General features: G+C 38.1%; 1 protein-coding gene across 1 annotated transcript in view; it reads left to right on the top strand.

Annotated features, from left to right (window-relative positions):
• The window catches only part of PPP1R21 (protein phosphatase 1 regulatory subunit 21), a 31,956-nt gene that overhangs the window by 1,181 nt on the left and 8,241 nt on the right, over window positions 1-22,534 (top strand). Inside the window, exons 2-17 of the mRNA XM_040058836.2 lie at window positions 1,627-1,695; window positions 2,093-2,239; window positions 4,016-4,117; window positions 4,807-4,971; window positions 5,072-5,130; window positions 7,517-7,611; window positions 9,824-9,876; window positions 11,838-11,987; window positions 15,003-15,104; window positions 15,185-15,273; window positions 16,131-16,267; window positions 16,893-16,985; window positions 18,296-18,423; window positions 18,798-18,950; window positions 19,722-19,814; window positions 21,636-21,869. Coding sequence (XP_039914770.1) covers window positions 1,627-1,695; window positions 2,093-2,239; window positions 4,016-4,117; window positions 4,807-4,971; window positions 5,072-5,130; window positions 7,517-7,611; window positions 9,824-9,876; window positions 11,838-11,987; window positions 15,003-15,104; window positions 15,185-15,273; window positions 16,131-16,267; window positions 16,893-16,985; window positions 18,296-18,423; window positions 18,798-18,950; window positions 19,722-19,814; window positions 21,636-21,869 — 1,869 coding nt within the window. The remainder of the gene's footprint in view (window positions 1-1,626; window positions 1,696-2,092; window positions 2,240-4,015; window positions 4,118-4,806; window positions 4,972-5,071; window positions 5,131-7,516; window positions 7,612-9,823; window positions 9,877-11,837; window positions 11,988-15,002; window positions 15,105-15,184; window positions 15,274-16,130; window positions 16,268-16,892; window positions 16,986-18,295; window positions 18,424-18,797; window positions 18,951-19,721; window positions 19,815-21,635; window positions 21,870-22,534) is intronic.

Genomic DNA, 22,534 nt, shown 5'->3' with positions numbered 1-22,534 from the left:
GTTCCAGCTGCTGGATCCTTTATTCTAGTACCATGGTGTCTGGAAGCTTTCTTTGAGCTTCATCATGCACCTCTCAGCCTGTGGCGTTTTTCTTCTCCTTTGTGGGAACTATTTTTTTCATCTCATCCCATTTCTCATGCAGTGCAGTTCATTGTGGGACTCCCCTTTGTAGAGCCCTCTCCTCTTTGCTGTTGGCTGCTTGTTGTGTGCAGGTAGAAATGGAGAGTAGCTCTGGAGTAGCCTGGTAACTTAATGGTGCTGTGAAAGCCACAGAGGGAGGTGGACAAGAGTTTGACAGACTCAAGCAGTGCTGGGGGAAGTCCCTGCCAAAGGATTGCTTTTCCTCTCACTTCAGAGACCAGTCCAGAAGAAGGATGAGGAGAAGAAGAGGCTCTTAAAACACACAAGTTGCAGCTTCTGGCTCTCATAAAGGAATAGTCAAAGCAGCTTGTGGCAGCCTCTGTGGGTCACCCTTCAGCTGGGGTCTCTGGGTGCAGCAGGCCTGAGCTGCTTCATTCTCTGCACCTGATCTGTTCCTGCAGTAGTAGGTGTGGAAAACTACTGCACTGCTCCTTCTTGTTAGGGAAACCCTGTGCTTGGAAGTTTTTCAGTGGTGCACTGGGAAGTTTCTGGTCTTGCCTTTGTGATGCCTGAACAGCACAGTGGGAATACTGCAGAGGAAACAGCTGTGCTTAGCAGTGACTTCTGACCTTTCAAATACAGTCAGTCCTCACACTGAAACAATGAGCCACTGCTGTTTTACACTGAATCTTGCCTTTTAGGCATCAGCCAGAAGTATTCCCAAACACTGTACAAATGCTTTTAATTTATATTTGCAGCAGCTAGACTCGCACATGTCAAGTGAATATAAACTGCCTTTGAAGAAACCAGGATTCAAGCAATTTTCAAGGAATGGGAAGGTGGAACTGTCAGTATCCTCATTGCTGCAGGGTAGAGGTACTCTGTGAAGTGACTGGGAAATAGATTTCTTGAGTATCACTTTTCACTGCAGTGATTTTAGCTGAGATTTTGGGTACTGTATGAGTAAGGCTTAGAGGGCTTCCCCTTCTATCCTTTTTATGCCTTTTTGTGTCAGTCTGTTGTCTCTGGATCATCTGCTGCCACTGGCAATAAGTAATTTTGCATTAGAGTTAAACTCCTCCTGAACTGATACGGATTTTGACTTTGTGAGTCCTGCTTATGTCCAGAACTACTTATAGACAGTTCTGGGGGGAAGAGGGGAAAGATGAAATAGCCCTGAATATGACCAAGAACTTCATTAGTCAAGGAAGAGGTTTCAACTTTTCCATATTTGTTTCTAGTTCTTCAGATCTTAACTATATTTAAGTAACTGGTCTTCAAAGGTGTTTATTGAGTAAGAATTTTCTTCTCTTTGACCAGAATGTTCAGGTTGTAGAGTTCCTTCTTGTTTCTTGTCAAATCAGGATGTGAAATGGATTTTTTTTTTCAGCCTGATACCACTGCTATCTACCTGAAGAGAATATTTGAAAAAGCATTCACATCTGGCACTCTCCTGAGAGAATGTGATGCTTTCTGCACTTTTTCATGAGTGGCTTTTATTTAGTCTGTTGTTTTGCATAGTTACTGGCATCTCTTGTTTTTCAGCTTCGCGCTCAGAACCAAGTCCTGAAAAAAGGAGTTGTAGATGAGCAAGCAAACTCTGCCTCACTGAAGGTAACCTCTAGAAACTGTTCATGTTAGGTGTATTAGGCTGTGACAAAGTAAGTAAGCAGGGGTAATTTGTACTAAAGCATAATGTCAATGAAACGATGAAGAAGTAACTTGATTTTAGTAAAAGAATTTCTGTTCTGCAGCCAGCCTGTTGTTCTCTGTAAATGCTGAGTTTGTAAAAGGGGAAGGTTGATTCTTGATGATTATCACAGAGAATTAAATAGATACTTGGGTATGATCTGTGGTCAGCTCAGGGAAGTGAAATACATTTTTTTAGTTTAGAAATTATACTTTTTGCCTCTTCAGTGTTTAAAAAATTAAGCAATTTTCTAATTTCTTCTTGTTTTTAATATGTAAAAGTAAGTGTGAATTTTTTTTTAATTTTATTTTTATCATGCAGGAGCAACTGAAAATGAAGGATCAATCACTGAGGAAACTGCAACAAGAAATGGATAGCTTGACCTTTCGAAATCAGCAACTTGCCAAGCGGGTGGAGCTACTTCAAGATGAACTTGCATTAAGTGAAGCTCGGGGCAAAAAGAACAAGGTATGTGCTGAGGGCAAAGAAGACTTGCTTAGCAGATGGCTGCTCCTTCCCTGTCAAAGCCTTATCCTGATTTTTAGCTGTAGGTATTTTGTGTCAAGGGTTGAGCTGAATGCTCTTGTCAGAATTTGTGTTATTTTACTTGATATTAGTGAAAATACCCATAAAACAGGTATTGAGATTATATATATATATATATAATATATGCTGTGTAGTTCTCTACTCTTCTAGTCTGTCAGCTGACTGATGCTGAATTGCTGTCTTCTTTTATGGATATTTATTTATTAAATGTTCAAACAACTGGGAAATACTTTGGAGCTCTGTGATTAGTCAGCTGCTATGCAGAAAGCTGGTTTCTTATTTCCCATCCCTGCCTCTTTTCTTTTGATGTTGGTAGTTAACTCTTCAGCCTATGATCGTATCTTTTCTATGTGATTCTTGTCAAATGCTTTAAAGTCTAAATTTTTAGCTTGTATTCTTTATGTTATTTCAAAATGACAGAATTATTTCAACACTCTGATCTTTCTCTGCCAAAATGCTTGCTGATTAAACCTAGTGATACCATGTTCTAAGACCAACTGTGCCTTCTCTAGGTAGCATCACAATTCCAGGGGTGGTGTGCTTGAACTTAAGTAATTGTCAAGCATCTCTTGCTACTTTCCTCATGAGGAAGCCCCTCTTAATTACTGCTGTCTTTTCTTTTTGGTGCTGTCTTTTCTCAATGTGCTGTAGTTATCAAGGCTGGCTTTAAAGAAATCATTCAGTTGATTAGTAATTGGATGATCTTTTTTACTTTTCCCCTAAACTCTTGCCTTTTTTTCTGCTGTCCAATTTCTTGACAAGCATTGTGCTTCTGACTACATTATTCATGCACCGCAGTACATTGTTCTTTCAAATGCAGTTTGACCCTTATATCCTTTTTTTTTCAAATTTTGTAAGTTACTATTTTGCTAGCTGTGTTTCCAGATTTTGGAGGAATTTGCAGACCATTGCCACTGAGTTTCTTTCCTGTTCATCTGTCAAAATGCACAGCCTTAGTTCCCTGATCTGTGTCAGAGATGCAATCCTTGTAGAAGGAGCAGAACGTGTGCCTGTATCTCAGGTGGAGTTCACAGGCTGGCATGAAATACAGAGGTGACTTATCTGCACTACATATCCCTAGTTCTTGAAGTTTGGTGTTGAGTTTAAATGCAAGGAGTCTCCCCTGTGTTTGGTGATAATACCTTTCTTCAGCAGTGTGGTGTATGGGATTCACTGGTGGTCTGAATCTTTTGGATTAAATGAGTGAAAAGTGAGGAAACAGTTGGCAGAGGAATATGTGTGGTTGATGGGCAGGGAAGCCACGGTGGTTTCCATGGCACCTTGTGCTACAGCCTGCTGGGAGCAGCCTGGCTTACACCTGGACCCTTGCTGGGCACAGATGTGCCTTATACACAGCTACCAAACCAACTGAGCCTATGTGTGGAGGGTTTTGGATTACTGACTGCATGGGATCATGCAGCATTCCAGTGAATTCAGGTGGGCTGCTGCCCATCCAAATGATTGATTCCATATGTGTGTGAATGGGACACGTGAGTGAAGGCTTTCCTGAGGCAGTGTTGTAGGGTCACAAGGGTGTGAAGCAAAGTGCTGGTGCTTTGTGCAATATTCACACCTTTTGATATATCAGTCAGTGTCAGCAGGACATCTGCTGGCGTGCCCCTTCTGGGAATTAGCTGTGGGAGCTGTTCTCACAAACCTGGGAGTTGGAGATAATGAGTACATTTTGTCTTTTTTCAGAAAAGTGTAGAATCTTCATCTCAGCTGAGTCAAGAACAGAAAAGCGTCTTCAATGAAGATCTTCAGAAGAAAATAGAAGAAAACGAACGGCTGCATATACTTGTGAGTGAAATTTTGTTTCACCTTTATTTTTGGTTCAGAAAACTGGTGGCACAAACAAAGATATGGAAAGTAAAGTTCTGTCTGACAACTGGTGGGTTTGGGAGCTTAGTTGTATGCAAAGCAGTAGATTAGATCAGGTAGATTGTTTATAAAGATGTTCACTAGGCAAATAAAGTATTTTGGACTTTGGATTCTTAAGACAGTGTGTGGAATAACATGTGTTTTCTCCTTTAGATTTTTAAGTTTTGGTGACAGCTGCCCTACTGAAAATAGTCTGGTACTTTAATTAACTAATAATTTATTATTAGTTCATTAACTGTTTCAGAACTGCTTTAAAGTTTAAAATATTTTCTGCAAGTTGACATAATTAAGTCAGGAATTACTTCACCAAAGTGGAATACATTTCACTTTAGAAAACTTACGAAAAACCTTTTGGCTCAAGTTCAGTTTTTTCTGTGTCTGCTATTAGTCAGCAGTATATTTAAAGAATGCTTAGTGCTACAAAACTTTGTTTTATTGAAATACTTTGTTCCTGAATCTTTTCTCTGTAAATAAAATAAAATTTCTATTTTTCTGAGAACTGGTAATTGCTGTTAACCTCATCTAGCTAATGAAATTGGAGTAACTTAAAGGACTGGATTCAGTAGAAAAATAAAGCTTTTTAAAGAGGTTTGCTTTTCTTCCTGTAGTTCTTTGAAGCAGATGAACAGCACAAACGTTTAGAAGCAGAGCTGAGGAGTAGACTGGAGGTTTTGGAAACGGATGCTGCCCAGCACCAAGCTGTGGTGGACAGCTTAACGAAGAAATACACAGAGACCATAGAAAAGCTGCAGAATGATAAAGCCAAATTAGAAGTAAGGAGTTTTTCCTCTTGCTTGCAAGTTTGAAAAGTTTTGAAATGCAGTGTCTTGCTGTGTCAGCACTTACATTGTGAGATTATCTTCTTGCATAAAGATCAAGTCTCAGACACTAGAAAGAGAAGCTAAGGACTGTAGGCTTCGAACTGAAGAATGGTAAGTGTCTTTATTTCATATAATGAAAATTTCCTTGATGTAAAGAAATAATTGCTGTGAAACATTAACTGGGTTATTTTTTAAGAATAATATCTTTTAAAAAGGGGGTCTCATTAAAATACTTTGATAAAACTCAGATATATTATCATGAAGACAAATGTGAGCAGTGCAGGTCAAGCCCCCTTTTCCTTTGCTATATATGGGGCTAGGCAATTCCCACAGTTTCTGCTCTCAGTGAGAGCTGTTTTATCTCCAAGCTTTTTGAATAGCAGTCAAATTGATGAAAGCTTGAAGAATTTATTTGTAATGGAAAACCATAGAAAGTAAAAACTTCTGAAACAAATATATGGGAGTTTGTTAAAACTGCTTCTAAGAACAAAGTTAGAGTAACTTATGCTGGGAGAACTGACTGCAAAGAGTTTCAAAAATCTACTGCAAAAGCTTCTTGTACAATGGTTTTTGCTTCAGGTGTAATGTTCTCAGCTAGAATATTTGAAAGTTTTTATCAGAGAATTATATTGTTAGTTTTGGAATATTTTCATTGTCTTGAAGAGAAGTTGTGGAAAATGTGAAGTTGAGGACTGTGGGCCCAATCAAATTGGAGTGCGTTTTTCTGAAGTTCATTAAGCTGCATTTTTTTTTTAGAAGATACATGTGTAGTATAGATATTTAATGAATAAGATGTGTAGTGAATGATCAGATACAGGGTTCCTTCTTTCACATGGTCACCCTGTAGTGTGTATTTTAATTATGATGATAGATGTGAAGATATTTGAGTGCAATCACTCCACTAATACAAGTCAGGATTTCACTAAAAATGACTAGCAGGAGAAGATGAAAGCTGTGTTTGGCTGCTGTTTGGTTCTTTTTTGTGGTGTTTGAAAAACAGTAGTCTTTGCTGCTGCTGTAGTCTTAATCAGTTCAGGCTTTGTTTATCATGTTCTATGGTGACCGGATCATTGATGTCATTGTGAGAAGTTGTCCCTACTGTTTTAAGTTATACTGTATTAAGTTTTTAAAAGTTAGAAAGCCTGACACTGCATTTTAAACACTGAAATCAGTGTCTGTTGAGCACATGGCAGGATGTGTCTCTGAGAATACTACCCTTCTGTTTTCCCTGTTTTGTCAGCGGAAGGGATCCATTTGCCTCTGACACCCACACTTTACTCAGAATAGCCAAGAGATACGAGACGTGACAGCCTACATGCTTTGAAAATTAAAGGGCAGAATGTGAGGCAAAACGTGTCAAACTACTTGTTTGTTAGTCCTCTATGGTATGAAAGGGAAATATCAGTACATTTGCAGTTTGTCTTGGAGTTCATTTTTTATCATGCTCAGTGCTATTGAAGTAGCTGCTGTACAGTTTGTGTGCAATTTTGGAGCTGCTCTCCAAGAAAAATGTTCGTTAATGCGCATGAGCTACCTACTGGCCATTTTCTTCGTATCTTCCTTGTCTGTTTTGGATTATTTTGCTTTGTTAGACCTGACAAGTTTCTATGTATCAAATGTTGTAAGAAAGGAAAAAAAACCTGTCACTTTGACACATTTCCCCCCCACCCTCCACTATATGTGCAGGAGTTCTAGATGTCAAATGGGAAGCAAAACAGTGAAGAATTTGGGGGCCTAAGTTGGGTAAGGTGTGGAATTTGGTCTGAATCGATAATGGAGTGTTCTTTGTAGACATATATACATATAATGCTGGAATATATTACTGTTCATCTCAAGAATCTATTCTCATTATATTAATAATCTTAATTACTTAGGTTCATATATATATGCATAGTCAGATGCAAGCGAAGAGAATTTAGTGAAAAATCACTTGAGAATGCATCAGAAACATGACTGTCAAGTCTTGTCAGAACAGGCAGTATCATAGCAATGTTTAAATAGGGGTTTTAAAAAGCCTTTGCGGTATCTCAAATAGTGATGTGACAGAGTTAATTGAATTATTGACAACTCATTACCTGCTTGTTGGAATACTATGTTGGATGTATAGTAACTAATTTGGAGGCTGTTTTAACTTCCCATCCAAATTCTAGTAGAAAATAATGTCTTCATATAGCTTATATAATAGTTGCACAACAGGAGAAGAAGGTGAATTTTAACTCTGAAGTAAATGGAACTCCTCAAGAATGGAATTTAAGATTTACAAGTTTATGGTAACTTTCGCACTGCTTTTGTTAGGGATTAGGATTCAATGTTGTGTTAAATATGATATAAAGGAGGACAGTGACTCCCACTGTATTATTTCTGTCTAACTTCTAGAAGGAGACAGATACCTATACACTCAAGGGATGCTTATGGTGTTGGTGATACAGATAAAATTTTAAAGGTTTACAATGTGTGTGTGTGTGTGTGGTTTTTCGTTTGTCTCTTTGTTATATAGCCAGCAACAGCTAAAGAATCTTCAAGCAGCTTTGGGCAGTAGACTGGAAGAATCTCTATGCATAATTAATGAAAAAGTACCTTTTAATGACACAAGTACGTATTGCCCTGGTCTGGGTATCTTTGATTTTTTGGGTATCCGTCTGGAGGAAGTACTCCTTATGAATTAAAATGTATTAGCTGTAAGAAATGTTGGACATCTGAACAGACACTTGGAGGTAACTGTAGTAAGTATTTCTGATACTTGTTGTGGTCTTCTTAAGTAATTCTAAAATACCAAGTTCTTATATGTATAATGAAAATTGAAACTTTTGAAGGCTTTTGAGTGATTTGCAGCTTGTCTTGCTAAGTGTTGGCAGAATATTGTAAACGATGAAGAAGCACTGTCAATTTAATGGCTGCTCCATAAAGATTGATTACTCATCTCAAAGAGTATTAGTTTTGGCAGGATATATTCAAGAGTTGCAGTAAGTTAAAGTGGGGGAAAACTGGTGGCTGCAGAGGTACTGCATCAATAATGGTCTGCACTTATAACTAGTGGGGAATTTGTCAGGGTGTCTCATTGATCAGAAAACATATAGAGTAGTTCTTATCTGAAGGCTGTCTTAAACTCGTTCGTCTCTTCATGGGGGAAAAAGCCCTTTAGAACCCAGGGACTTGTACCTGAACCAGTGTTTTTCTGCTTCCTTTCCAACTGCTGCTAGATGAGCTGAAGGGCAGAGGATCCCCTGGAGTTAGGAGTGCTCAGCCTTTGCATGGCTTTGGTACAAGCATGGGTTAGTATGTGCTGGGTCTGTGCTGTGCACTGTGTGCTTTCCTAAGTAGCACAAGGGTGGGCAGGCACTGCCTGGACTCTTCTGGACCCTTCAAGATGAGGAGGACCTGGAATAGTAAAAAAAGCTGAAAGTGGTGAAGAAGGGGCAGAGAAGTGAAAACAGGCTTTTGACTTCTTTGTGTATTTCTTTGGTGGCTTTTGCGTTTTTCGTTCAGTTTAAAACCTGATGACAGTGTTCAAGTAGCCTCAGGTTCTCTAAAAGCTGATCTGGCAGGGGTGAGTGTTCCAAGCACTCCACTGGTTTGGCAATCCAGTGAGTCTTGGCTTAGGAACACCAGGTCATCATCTCTTTAGGAGATGTTGACTCCCATACAGCCTGTCATGCTTAGGTATTGGTGCCTTGAATTGGTATCCTTTTCACTTCTCTCACTTTGCCTGGCATCTGCTGCCTATTTCTACTTCTCTGGCTCCTTTAGCTTGCATTTTTTTAATAGGTGGTTATCATTGTAGCAAGAACTTCGCTAAATTAATTTATCTGCTCACTCAGCTGCCATAGCATAATGCCTTTGCTTGTGTAGTAGAGAACATCTCTTTAGTGATAGATTAGTGAAAGTCAGGAGATGTTTGTTTGCTGTGGATTTCAGCTGTCTTCTTATAGACCCTGTAGTTGACTTCAAGTGTAACTAGCAGCTAATTTCAGTAATAATCAAATTACTGCTAAGCAAGATTTCCAGAGCAGAAAAAGTTTTCCGAAGCATTTAGTTAGAAGTAGAATTCAATAATTTTGGACAGGGTTTTTTCCGCTAAACGTATGACACAAAAGGAATAAGCTGTAAATTTCTTTTGTGAGCAAATTTTAAACTAATCTGGTTGTTGTTCAACTGAACTGGGAATGGATGTGATCCCTTTCAAATCTCTGAGACTTTGTAAGCTGTTCTCTAGGTAAAAATCGCCCTCTGCCTCTCTAATTGTGGCTGCTTGTAAGTGAATAGTCATTCTAGCTATTCCATGACTGGAGAAGAATGCTGAAATACATGGAGAGTACATCTTAGTCTAAATTATCAACATATTAAGTGTATATAGGAGCTTTAGAAATGTTGAAACCATTCAGAAATATAGTAGTCTTACTTGACCCCTCCTTGGAATGTGATTGAAATTTGAACATAATCTTGAATTCTTTAAGTGTGATTTCTTTTAAAAGATATTTTCACTCTTGTTTGTGATGAATATTGTTCTTTGGACGAGAGGAGTCTGCTCTTATCTTTCAAATTCAGGGTCTTCAAATGATTAAATTTGACTTACAATCTGAGGCAAGTATTGAACTTTCCCTCCACTTAATCACAGAAATCCTTAAGTGAGGATATTTAGGCCTACTTTATTGGAGTCAGTTGTTTGCATCTCTTTAGTTAATATTGCTTACATAACCTGTAATATCCCTACAATGATTTTTTTTTTAATCAGTATTTACAAAAAATGTCTCTTAAGACACTCCACAATTTAACAAGTGGTTATAACTCAATTTTTGTCCTGTAGGATCTACTCGATACAATGCTCTGAATGTACCCCTGCACAACAGAAGGAACCAGGTAAGTGCTTATTGTGGTTTCATGTGACTCTGTGCAACTTTCTACATAGATACTGAAATAAACCCAGTCATTTTAGTACCTGAAATAGCCTGTCTTACTACTGTCATGATATTCTCAGCCCACAGAGCCTCTGCACTTTTCAAGAGGTTGTGTATATTGTTGTTATGTCAAGGAGTATTATTAGAGTTATATGAAATATTCTTTTATTGGGTCAACCTTCAGTAAGCCAGAAGTTGGAATATTTCATTTTTAAAGTTGATTAAAACTATAGTAGTTCAGAGGTCTTCTGTTGAAAAAAAGGTAGTTTTGGTATCCTAAATTCCTTTTCTCTTAAACTGAGCTTCTTCAGTCGCATCACTTGAGCTCCAGTGAAAATGTATGCATTTGTAAATTGCACTCTGGTGTGTGCACTAAAATGCCATATTAGTTACATGACTTGGTACCAGTCACAACGCTTTCAAGGCATAAATCTTGTCACTTTGAGATCTCTGCATTGCTCATGTACATTTTGTGGGATACTTCTTGCCAAAGCACCTCTTACTTGCAGCAAAATAACCCTTATATATTTAAACATTTTCAGAAAACAAACAGTTTCTGTTCACTACTGTAATTTAATGAGATTCCTTGTGAATGCTGTTTATTCAGTATTCAAAAATGAGCATTGGTTTTCTGTGAATGGCTGAATATTTTAAGTGTTTTTACAATAGCAAATCAGAAACCTGTATGCAGTCAGAATTTTCCTGTGTTGCTACCACTGAGGATGGGCTCTGCAGCACTGTGGGTTTTTTTTGTTTCGTTGTGTGTTTCAAGCCTTCAAGTTAGTGCATTCTGATGCTACTGTAGGAAGATTTAATTCATTTGCTTTCTCTGTTCTTCAGAAGTGCATATAAAGAGACCTTTTTCCTAATAATGTCTGCTGTGAGAACATGTGACCTGCTGTTCAGTTTTGTGATTGAAATAGCCTTAAATTTCAGGTTGCTGCTGCTGAGTTCCAAGAAAAATCTGAATAACTGCATGGAAACTTTCTTCTTCTACTATTTTCTGCCAGCACTATGTCAGGGAGCCTCACGCTTCAAGATTTGCAGTCTTGAAAATGTTTCAGGACAGATTTTTATGACTGGCTTTGCCAGTGGAGGCAATATGTTGGTGTATTAGCACAGGCTACAGTGTAAAGGACAGCAAAACAGTAAATAGTGTCTGTTTCCCTTCCTTGCATGGCTAATTAACATACACAAACTGAGTATAATGGCTGCTTTAATTACTTGCCATCATCCCAGATCCATAATCAAGACTGACCTGATTTAACAGGCCATTGAAGCATTAAGAGTATGTCTCTGAAGGGTAAGTTATTCTTGGCTGCAATGTCACTATAACATTATTCTCTTCCCATAATTCCCAACAGAGAATAGTTTTCTTCTCTCTTGAATTTATGATCCATTCTGGATTAATTTCTTTGATACCTTCCTGCTGTACTGAGCCTTACTCATGAGCAGCAGCTCAGTTCTGTCCAGGAGAATAAGAATTGAGTGTTCCTGGTTAGAGAAGCAGACACCTTTAATTCTGGGAGAAAACATCATTGGTTTTTTACTAATTAAATTGAGGTTTCCTTGCAACCTGGTGTTGAGCTGTTGTCAGCAATTAGTCTGTTTCAAACATGGCTTCTGTAATTGTGCTGAACTCTAAGCATTTTTGAGGCTTGCAAGTTTGAAAAATGCAGCGGAGGCAAACCATCACTAGTTGTGTGAAATAAAAAGATACTTTGTTGTCAACAATGCCCTTCTGAGTGGCATTATAGTTTATTAATAAAAATTAAGTTAAACATAATTGCTGTTATGTATTTTAGGCTGAAATAATAACAAGGAAGAAATTTCTGATAATGATTTTTTGTATCCAAACAGGGCTTTTTTTCATATTTAAGAAGATCCATGTCAAATACAATCTTTTTATGACTGTTTTTACAGCTGAAGCTGCGAGACCTTGCTGGCCAGGCCATGGCTTTTGTCCAAGAACTTGTAACAGCTCTCCTGAACTTCCACACATACACTGAGCAGAAGGTACAGATCTTCCCCATCGATTCTGCAACAGACGTAATATCACCCTTAAATCAGAAGGTAAAGTTTACACAGTTCAGCTACTAATATATTCAATTAGTTCGACTTTAATGAGTGATTGGTCTTAGTCATGCAAGCTTGTTTCACCTTTACCGGAATGCGATGTGTTCCTGGGAGCCAGCCCCTCCTGCAGGAGACATCTTTTCTGCTGCATGAATTCTCACAATGTGGGTGAGGTGTAGCTGCAGAGAATCCTTTTCCCCTGTGCCTCTGCTAGGAGAGCAATATGACAATCAAATCAAAGCTTTCCTTTTTTAGTTGCTAAATTGAAGTGCATTTGTTGAAAGTTCGGTTGACTTGTTTTAAAATAATAATGCCCAAATATTGCACTGCTAAATAGAGCTTGTTTTAGTTAATGCATTGGGGCATAGGAAATGTTGGGACAGAATATGGTCTTGTGTTTAAAGTGTTTAGCTCTAATAATAAATAAAGGATAGAAGGCAGGCTTCTGAGGGAGAGAACTTGGACTTTGTTCCCTTGTCAAAAACCAACTTTATAATCTGATTTTGGGCTGCTTGTGTGAAGATGTTTCCTGTAAGTGTTCTGAAGCTTCAGGTTTGTAAAGCATGTTGAAATTAATATAAGAACTCTAATCTCTTTTGACACAATTCCATGGAAATATTTTTCTGAGAGAGTATCATTTAGAGTTGTTAAACTGCATGTTTTGACCTTGTTTTCCTTTGCTGTGCACAAGAATTTGTGTGGGGATGTGTATATGTATGCTTTGGAACAAATTGCATTAAGATCAGAGTTGACTTCATAGTTTAAGGGGATCTGTGAATATTGAAGTTGCATGGAGTATTTTGTGATTCAGTCTTCTGGTTTCAGTTTAGTAATTGGTGGGGCTCAGACTTAAAGTACTGAGGTGAATTGTGATTTGTGTTGAGCAAGTGCCTGCAGTGCATGTGGTGTCAATGTTAACTATCACAAAACTTTCCTGTTCCTTGGAAAACCTCCTATAATCTCTTTGCAGGTAACAAATATGCTTATGAAGGTGGTTATCCATTAGAGAAATTCCCTTCTGTTTGCCTTCTCAGTTGTTTAAACTGTTTTAGTCAAGAATACCCTTATGCAGATATTCAGCATAGTTTGAGAACATTTTCTTGCTCCTGCCACCAAATGCACTCAAAATGGCATGTCCTTCTTGTCAAAATTATGTGGTTTTCTCATATTTCAGATTTTTTGGGGCAGGAATGGTGTCTCTTTTTTTAATGTGGCCTGGTGTGGTGGCTGCATTCTCAGATACTTCTGCAGTTTACACTAAAGCGGTAAAATCAGATTTCCTAGACATCTCACAGATTTTTTTTTTCCCTGACCTCCTAGTTAACACTTCTTTGTTGCACAGCTGCAACTTAATCAGAACCATAATTTAATTTTCCTTTTCTTATAATTGACTCTGATTCAGTATTTCAGGCTTTGTTTTCTTAATTATGTCTCTTGTAGTCTGCCCCATTGTGTATTCATGAGCTAATTCCCTCAATGCATGCTATTTCTGAGGGCCTTTGCTGTGACTTTCTAGCACTGAAGCATCTTCTATTGCTCACTGAAGCTGTAGATGCTCCTGTATTTTTGATTAATTTGTCTATTTGCTTGGAAAGTGTTCTCAGTGTGGCTTTTTTTTTTTTTTTTTTTAATTTTTTTAGCTACTCCACCAGGTTGTTCAAAAACCTCCCCTTAATATGGTAGAGAAAATGAAGCAAGTGTCAGGTAGTGGCTTAGCAGACTTGCACTGATTTATTTTTCCCCAACTCCAGGTCTTGTCTGGTGCTTTCAAGCTCTTTTCCCCACCAAATACTCAAAGTAGATGTGGACAATTCCCTGCCAGGTTCAAGTATTCCTTTTCTCTTTAAGTGTTGGATTGCTGGGTTCTGCTGGGTCTACAGCATCATGCTGGATAATTCAAGTCCTCTCTCCTGCAGCACAAGCCAGGAGCATTCTGCATGTGTTATTTCTTCCTCCTTGTATTTAGGAATTTTCCCTAATTCCATCCAGGTTTGTGCATGCATGGATCAGAGCTTAGCATCTCGCTCTTCTTGTTAACACTGTGTTACCACGCTGTAATAATTCAAGGAACAATTAAAATCTCTTTTACTGTTTGCCTGGGATCTTTAGCTGCTCTTGTGGTGTAAATAATCAAAGGTGAAGGCATCTTTCTGTGGGGTAAAATAAAAACCAGGATTGCTTTTTACTACCTGTATTAATTTGTGGAAGAAGCTTTTTGTGATACCGAGGTACCAAAATGGATAGCCGATGGTGTTACAGTTTGATTGTGTTTAAGAGTACACCTTAATGTTCTCACGTCTGCTTTTTTGAAGGCAAAATTAACTATAGGATTTAATTAAGCAATTTTTAGCTAAGTCAGGCAGGTCCATGAGGCCAAAGTTTCATTATTGCCCAAACCTGTCATAATTTTAGAAGTAAGAATTCTCCTGTGATAAGTTGGAGCTCCATGCTTTGCATTAGCATAAGCATGCTTTTACTCGTGTTGAAAACTGGGCTGGACACATGTAAAGACACATCTCTTGCTCTCAGCTTGACTTGGGTTTAGTTCTTCAGTACATTGCACAGCACAGCTTTGCAAATATTTGTGCTGATGGACAAGTCTGGAAGGCAAACAACTTTTGGGAGGAAGGTGGGATAGTTTATTCTGGTGGCTAAATGGTGCATGGATCTAGCCTTAATTGGATGGAGTTGAGAAAGGAATGCAAGGTTATTTAAAACTAAAGGATGAGGGTTTGGTGTGCTGTGCATGGCAGTTAAAAAGAGACAGGGTACCGTGGCAAAGCCCTGCTGTTGTTTTGCCTGGACTCCAGTACCTCTCACTTTCCCTCGAGGTGTGTTTTTGCCCTACAGAAGAGGTTGCTGTACATCACTGGACTGTTGTGTCTCACAGTGACATCTTAGGCATCGTTAAAGAGGACAGGGGCTTTGCCAAAATGTCCCGTTCGGTTGTTGCCTCGGCAGAGTTCACACGAGCCGTCAGCAAGCACCATTTTAAAACCTCTCTGTCCTCAGTTCTCACAGTATCTCCATGAAAACGCTTCCTATGTTCGCCCTCTGGAGGAAGGAATGCTGCACTTGTTTGAGAGCATCACGGAGGATACTGTGACAGTCCTGGTAAGATTTCCTCCATTTAGTATCAGAAAAGATTTTTACAGAGCACAAATACTTACTTACCTGTTGTTTTTTCCTTTCAGGAAACAACTGTGAAATTGAAGGCCTTCTCAGAACATTTAGCTTCCTACCTAGGCTTTTTAAGAAAGATTCTTCCTTATCAGTTAAAAAGGTATCTTATATTTGATAGATCAAATTTAAAGGCACTGTGTCAGGCATGCAGCACTGTCAGCACCTACAACTCAAATATTAAGTCAAATCTTAAAACACTCTGTGCTCTGCTCTGTCTTAAAAGGCTGAACTTTTTAAAAAAATTTTTTTTCTAAACCTTGAGATTAGGCATGGCTTTTTTGAGGCATTAGAACTAAAAACATGTATTTTAAAGCCCCTCCACACATACCTCCCTCACAGATGAGACTTTAAAAATAGTGAAGTTTTCATTTATGTTTCTTAGTGTTATTAAATAGCATTGATACTGTTCAGGTGTGATACACTGAAACTGTTGATGCCTTGAGCCTCTCTGAGGGTTATTCATCATTCAGTAAATGTCGCAATGTGGTGAAACCTGGCCCGGTGTACATCCCTTCTGCTGTGAAAATCTTTGTTCCTGGGTTGATTTTGAAGGGAGGTGAATTACAGGTGCAAAGAACTGCTTTAAGGGAGGATTTGGACTAAGGGATAACTCTTGATTTACGTCTCCTTTATGCCTGTTCTCACGCTCCTTAGGAAGCAAAAGAGAATTTATGTAGTATAGGGAAAAGTATTCAAACTTAAATTGCTGCAATCAGTTCCTTGCTGCGAGAGAGTCATTCCTGGCTTGTAACAGAAACACCTAGGAGTGGAGATGTACACAGTAATTATTATTCACTGCTAATTTCCTCTGCTATGTTAGCCTTTCTAAAATAAATTCCAGGTCTGCTGTTGCTTTGAACTGGGGAGGTAGAGAATATGTACGTGCTCCAAAACTCGTGAACTTGTTTTTTTTAAGAAAATTGCTTGCTTTTAAAAAAATAATTCATATATTCCTAGTTTGGAAGAAGAGTGTGAGTCTTCTCTTTGCACAGCTGCTTTAAGAGCTAGAAATATGGAGCTGCACAGAGACATGAAAAGGTTGACTGCAGTCTTTGAGAAGCTACACACGTACGTCAGTCTTCTGGCCTTACCAAGTAAGTGTCAGTGCTGGTTTGGCTGGTTACCCTGCGACTGGCTTTCTGTGGGTTTTTATAGTATGATTAACAGTGTGCCTTTTGGCAACTCCTAATTATGGAATCGTTAATAAACTATATTTTATTATTCATCATCACTTCCAGCCCCTTGTCTTCATAAAGTTATTACAATTGTCATGGTAATGACTGAGTAAAATGAGGTAAAGCCTTTGTGTGTATGTGTGTGGGGAAACGATCTCCAAATGCATCCTGTAAACAGCAGTAGGAAATGGTTATTGTAGAGCTTCAGGTTATTTCAGTCTTCACTCTTTAGAAAGGCCCAGATGGTCTTTCCTACAGCTGTGAACATGTCTTTTTGTGTGTGTGGTTTTTGAGATGAAAACAATTGATATTCATGAAATTGAAATAAAAACTAGGGAACTTGAAAGTTTTTAACCTGCTTGCTCTGCCAAAATTGGATCTATGTATATTTGATATTGAAGGGGAAATTTAAGTAAATGAATCTATTATGACTCATACTCCATGCAAATGTTTCTAGTAGATGGAAACTGATTTCAAAGCTAACTTCTTTCATTCATGGTCAAATCTTACTGTTGTGGTTTTCCTTTATATGTGTTACTCTTAGGTACAAGACCAGAAGGACTCCTTAGGACAAATTACAATTTTGTGTTTACAAACATTGCTGCCAGTCTTCATGGATTCCATGACATTTTAAAAGGTGAGAGTTGGGAACGAATGTAGTCTTGCTTCAGCTTTGCTTTTCTTGCTTAGCATAGCACGTGTTCACTCTCTCTATAATAAAGTGGTCAGTGTATCATATGTGCTAAATCTTGTTTGTTTTACTTTTACAAGCTAAGAAACTAAACTTGCATGCATGGTTTTCATTCCTCCATTCTGGTAGCTTTGTTTTTCAGAGTTGCTGGATGATTTAATTGTGGCTCTCCAGATTTTCTTGAGCAGTATCACCTTATTTTCTGAGCTTCATTTCTCTCCTGAAACTAGCATACAGAATGGAATGCTATGAAATGTACATATTTTCCCCTGCATATGTAGCATTGACCTAGTACCTGCTTTTAAAGTGGAGTTTTTCCTTCCTATTTTTAACATGAATATATAACCAAAGCTTACAAAGAAGTCTGGATTCTTTTTGAAACTTGCTTTCCTCTGGAAAATAGTTTCCCTTGCTTTTATCAGAACAACTTGGATATGTTACGTTTTCAGTGAAGGGATATTTGGTTAAAACTCAGAATTTTAAAACTGATACTCCTGCATGTCCTAGAATTTCAGTACCATGTAGCTGTTTCTGGGGAGAAAATAATCCACAGAGATGAACTGGATTTTTACTAGTCAGCTGTTTAAATGTTAAACTTCCATAATTTTAAGCAAAATTGGTTTTTTTTCCTAATAGCATGAATAGTATGGCCCTGTTTAGCAGAGTTCTTGTTTTAAAGGAAAGAAAGGAGATATGAAGGATTGTACCTCACACAAAATGAGACCCTAAACCAAGAGTTTTGTAGCCTAGATCAGTTTAAAATACTTTCTACCTCTTAGTGTGGTCACTATAATGTAAAGTCAATCCAACGTAACACTTTAAAGGAAATACAGAAAATGGAAGTTGTGAAGAAAACTGTCAGTAGAATCCATTAGTTATCACCAGAAATGCTTTTATCTCACACTCCCATACCCCAGAATGTTTGATTTCTCTCTTCTTTCTCAATCCCAAATAATTTTGAACTTCTTAAGATTACTTCAGGTTACCATTTGTGGTGGTGAGGAGCTGGGATTTCTCCATTCTGTAGCAATAAAACTGTTTTAAAATAGGTGCACATCGTTCACTTGTCAGGAAAATTACTTTTTTTTTTTTTTTAATTAGTCCCCATTGAGAATGTTCTTACAGGATAAATACTTGATTCTTTTTAAATTTTGGTGTTGTTGAAATTAATATATTTAGGCTAAGATGCTTTTGTGATTGACTTTTAAAAAGTTTTGTATTCTTAATTTGGCATGAATGTGCTTTTCATTTTCCAGATATTTCCAAGCACTATAGTCAGAAAGCTGCTTTAGAACAGGAAGTTCCAACTGCCACACAGAAACTCATAACTACGAATGACTGTATTTTATCCTCTGTTGCTGCTTTAACAAATGGAGCGGGCAAGGTAATGGATATTTTTGTTTCAACAGTGCCTTAACTTGTGCAGATTTTTATGGAAAAAAACCAGAACAACTTAGCTGAATGATTTAGAAAATCTCTATGTGCCTCTGATATTAAGAATCTATAGGGTCTGGTTGATTCTTGAGTTTTTTTCAGGCTATGAGTTAGAAACAACTGAGTGAATGATAAAAGTAGATACTGTGAAGAGGATACTTTGTTTTAGGAGGTTCTAAGTTACCTGGAAGAGCCCGTAGCTTGTTTCAAAGTCTTCTTAACAAGTCCAGTTTCACTAAATACATGTCTTTTGAAAGACTAATTGCTCCAATGAATCTTTCTGGCCAACTGAATTCAAAGAGGCACTTCTCTTGATGTGTCTAGATGGCCTCGTTCTTTAGCAACAACTTGGATCACTTCACCACCTCGCTGAGCTATGGCCCTAAGGGAGGAGCAGAGTTCATCAGCCCACTCTCAGCTGAGTGCATGCTGCAGTACAAGAAGAAGGCAGCTGCTTACATGAGGTCCTTGAAGAAGGTTTGTTCAGCCAGCATGCTTGCATGGAGAGATTGTGGTTCCATTGGTAGTTGGTTATGCCGAGGAGAACACAAACTAAGGATTTGCAGTGTTTGCAATGGAAAAGATTCCCTGAATGACAGGTTTTGGCTGAGGAAATGGAACCCTCAGTGCAATAATACTACTTACTGAAAAGTTCGAGAAAGTGTGGGTGCCCTCACAGCTGAGAGGGTATGTGCCAATTCTGTCATTACCCGTTTCCACTAATTATTTCTGTGCCAAGATTCCTAGGAGAAGAGGGTGGCTGCTTATTTAAATTTCCTCCTGTATTCACCAGGAATATGGAGTAAATGAAACTGTATTCTTACATTTGAATTCACTGGAAGATGTAGGAAAAGAGAAAGGAGGTACCCTGGAGAAAATGTGCTGAACCAAAGGATCGAATACTGTCAGATCTCCCTGTTGCCTCCATTAAAATTAACCATTAAGTCATGATGTGCTTAGCAGTTGTTACTAAATCACTTTACTGCAATGTCTGTAAAGAGGACTTTAAGATGCTTTTTATCATTAATTAACACCTGGAGTTTTCTGAGCACTTTTTAATCAGCTGTACCTTTTGGGGCGGTATTTCTTGAAAGCTCAAACCATTTTTTCTTACTGCCTGGTAAGCACTTGGAACATGGGGTTTTTTCCCCTTTACTAAGATATGGAAAATAGTAAGAAAATAAAAGAACACATGATCTGATCTAGTGTGTAACGTGTTTTGAGAGGGGTTTTTTGATTCTTCTGCAGCCTTGTGCAGATTCAGTGCCTTATGAAGAGGCTTTAGCCAATCGCAGAGTCCTCCTGAGTTCTACAGAAAGCAGGGAAGGCCTTGCACAGCAGGTATTGTGGTGTACGTTGTACTAACATATGTGGTAGTGTGTTTTGTAAAGATAAACTTGTATCAAAGTCTCCACATTTATGTCTGTGGTCATTTGTAGGTATATATGAGCATGCTGAACCTTAAAATTAGACTGTAGATGTCTTGTAGAGTTTTGAAAGTAAAACCCTTGTCAGGCTTGGTTATCTGCAGAATGTACATGGAGATAGATACAGGAGCCAGGATTATGCCATTGATATCTTCATTTGGAAATACAGGAAGTCAGGTAATCTTTAATAATTAAAATAAATGCAAAATAAATACAGGAACAAGGCATACTGAAGGATTAGTTTTTAAAGTTGTGTACTGATGACTTCTCCTTTGGACTATTAGGAATTATTATAATCACTGGTTAAGAGCAGTGATTTTTCTTTTCAGTTAGAGCAATAGATTGGAGTTTCTGTCTTCCAGGATGCATATATATATTATTTTTTTCTGGAGGCAGGGTGGGTAACGTGTTATTTAAAAGGCCTACACAGTTTGTCCATTGTTTCATATGCATGGGAATAACTAATTAATACTGACACTTCTTTATTAGCTTGTATACTCAGCCTGTGCTTGACTCATTGTTATTGAACTGTTACAGAAGCAAATACTTCATTAATTTTTTCTTTGTAGTTTCCAATATTCTGAGTGTATTAGTAGGAGTGAAATGAATTTCAGCAAAAATGTGCAGTGATTAGATCTGTTCTGATTAGATTGACTTATTAAAGAAATATGGGTATTGATCTAGTATCAATACCCAACTGTGACGGGCAAAAACTCTGTAACAGTTTAAAGTTAGAAAGTGTATGTTTATTACGGCCGGGCAGCATGTGGGGTAGTTCCCTAATTCGCACTGTGAAATTCACAGGTAATTACAAAGTCTTTTATTTACAAAAGTGTTGACTATCCAAAATACAAATACATATTCATACCCTGTCACATCCCATTCCTCGCTTCATATGCTAATTGGCAAAAAGGCTATTGAGCATGCGTACTTTGTTTCTTATAATGAGTAGGGGGTCTATTTTGGGGAGGGGTCACCCAAAATGAGGAAGTAAGATGAGTCTTCTTCGTCCTGACCTTTCTACCTTTTCAATGCATTCATGACAAATGATTCCTTGTTAGAACTTACAGTTTCCTGTGTTCAATGGGTCTTTTAAGCAGGAAATCTGCAGCTATCTTATGTCGTATTTACCACATTTTGTTTTTCATTACAAGCACAACTACATAAACATAAAGCTGACAAGCAATGAGTTACAAGATCCGGGGTAGCTTATCTAAGATCCGGCTTCTGTTAACTGCGAACAAAGATTACCTATCCACTTCAGCTAATTCAGCAACTTATTATCTTAACTTTCCTAAAAATCCTTAGTTCCTCAAAATTAACATCTCCTGATTAGTTGTTTTCTTACCTTGACAAAGTGGGTGGTTCTGTCTGTGTGAGGTGGGACAGCTGGGAGGGGACAGTTTGTCTTTCTAGCATAGAAGAAGGCAGTGATAGTGCTAGGTACGCATCTTTAAAGTTTTTATAAAATTCTTCCCTACTTTGATTTTTCACCTAGTACAGTGTTGCCAGTTTTATGAGCTGTGCATGTTTGAAACGAATTAAATAACGTGTCCATTTTTGACAAAGAACCACAGCTAAGCACACAGCTCAAAACAGTGGCTGTTTACCTGCTGCACTTTGTCAGCTCACTTATGTAATGGTTTAAAATAATACTGTCCTCAAACATTTCCTGAGTATGGGTTTTTTCCTCCCTGGGTTCAATAACCTGGACTGTAAACTTTCCCTCCTAAAGGTCCAGCAGAGTTTGGAGAAAATTGCAAAACTTGAACAAGAAAAAGAACACTGGATGTTGGAGGCCCAGCTAGCTAAAATAAAGCTAGAAAAAGAAAACCAAAAACTGAAGAACTCTCTTAGCGGACATTTAACTGAAGCTATCCAGGAGCAGTCAGTTTTGCCAAATATAGCAGAACAAAAGAAGGAAACCACAGAAAAGAGTCTGAGGGAACCTATTAAGAGCACCAGTCTGGTAAGTGACCTTTCCCTTCAATAGAGAAAAATCCACCTTCTTTAGTAGCAGTGCTGTTTGATCAGTGGAACACTAGAAATGAAAGCCTTTTGACTTTACTGAAAAGCATTCACTCATGGGGTCCTTGTATTTGCAAAGCTGCTTGCAAATTCTTTCTGCAGAATTTAGCACTTCTTGGATTTTGAGATTTTGTTTGCTATCTTTAGTATTTTGAAGATATTTTTGTAGTTCTGTACTTGTGTAACTGAGGGGGAAATAGTAGGTGCTTCACTCCCTGATTTGCCTGTAATTAGGAAATCTTGCTGGTGGTGTGTATCTTGGGTGTTGGGCCTGTGTAATACTTTTATTCATCTCTGTGTGTGTTAAAGCAAATGGAAGTAGGTAGTGTTTGTAAATGGGTTTGAAGACTTACAGGGGTCAGTTTGGGTTCAGCAGTTGCTTTTGGATGTAGCATGCATTCTTTCCTTGCTCTTCTCTGTTGGTAAATGACTTTTTCCTGTTTACTACACATATTTAAAATGACTTGGCCTTTCCCCTGAATTCCACTTCTGAAGTGGCATAGTGGTATTAACAGGAATGTCATCTGTAAGAAATAATAAATCTACTCAGCATTCAGAATGTGCATAATGTGCATTCCTTCACATTCTAGAATGCTCTCTCGCTCT

The sequence above is a fragment of the Hirundo rustica genome, chromosome 3 (genome assembly GCF_015227805.2).
Source record: "Hirundo rustica isolate bHirRus1 chromosome 3, bHirRus1.pri.v3, whole genome shotgun sequence".
NCBI classification, from domain to species: Eukaryota; Metazoa; Chordata; class Aves; order Passeriformes; family Hirundinidae; genus Hirundo; species Hirundo rustica.
Note: the sequence above shows the minus strand (reverse complement) of the source record. Positions and strands in the feature narration are given on the sequence as shown.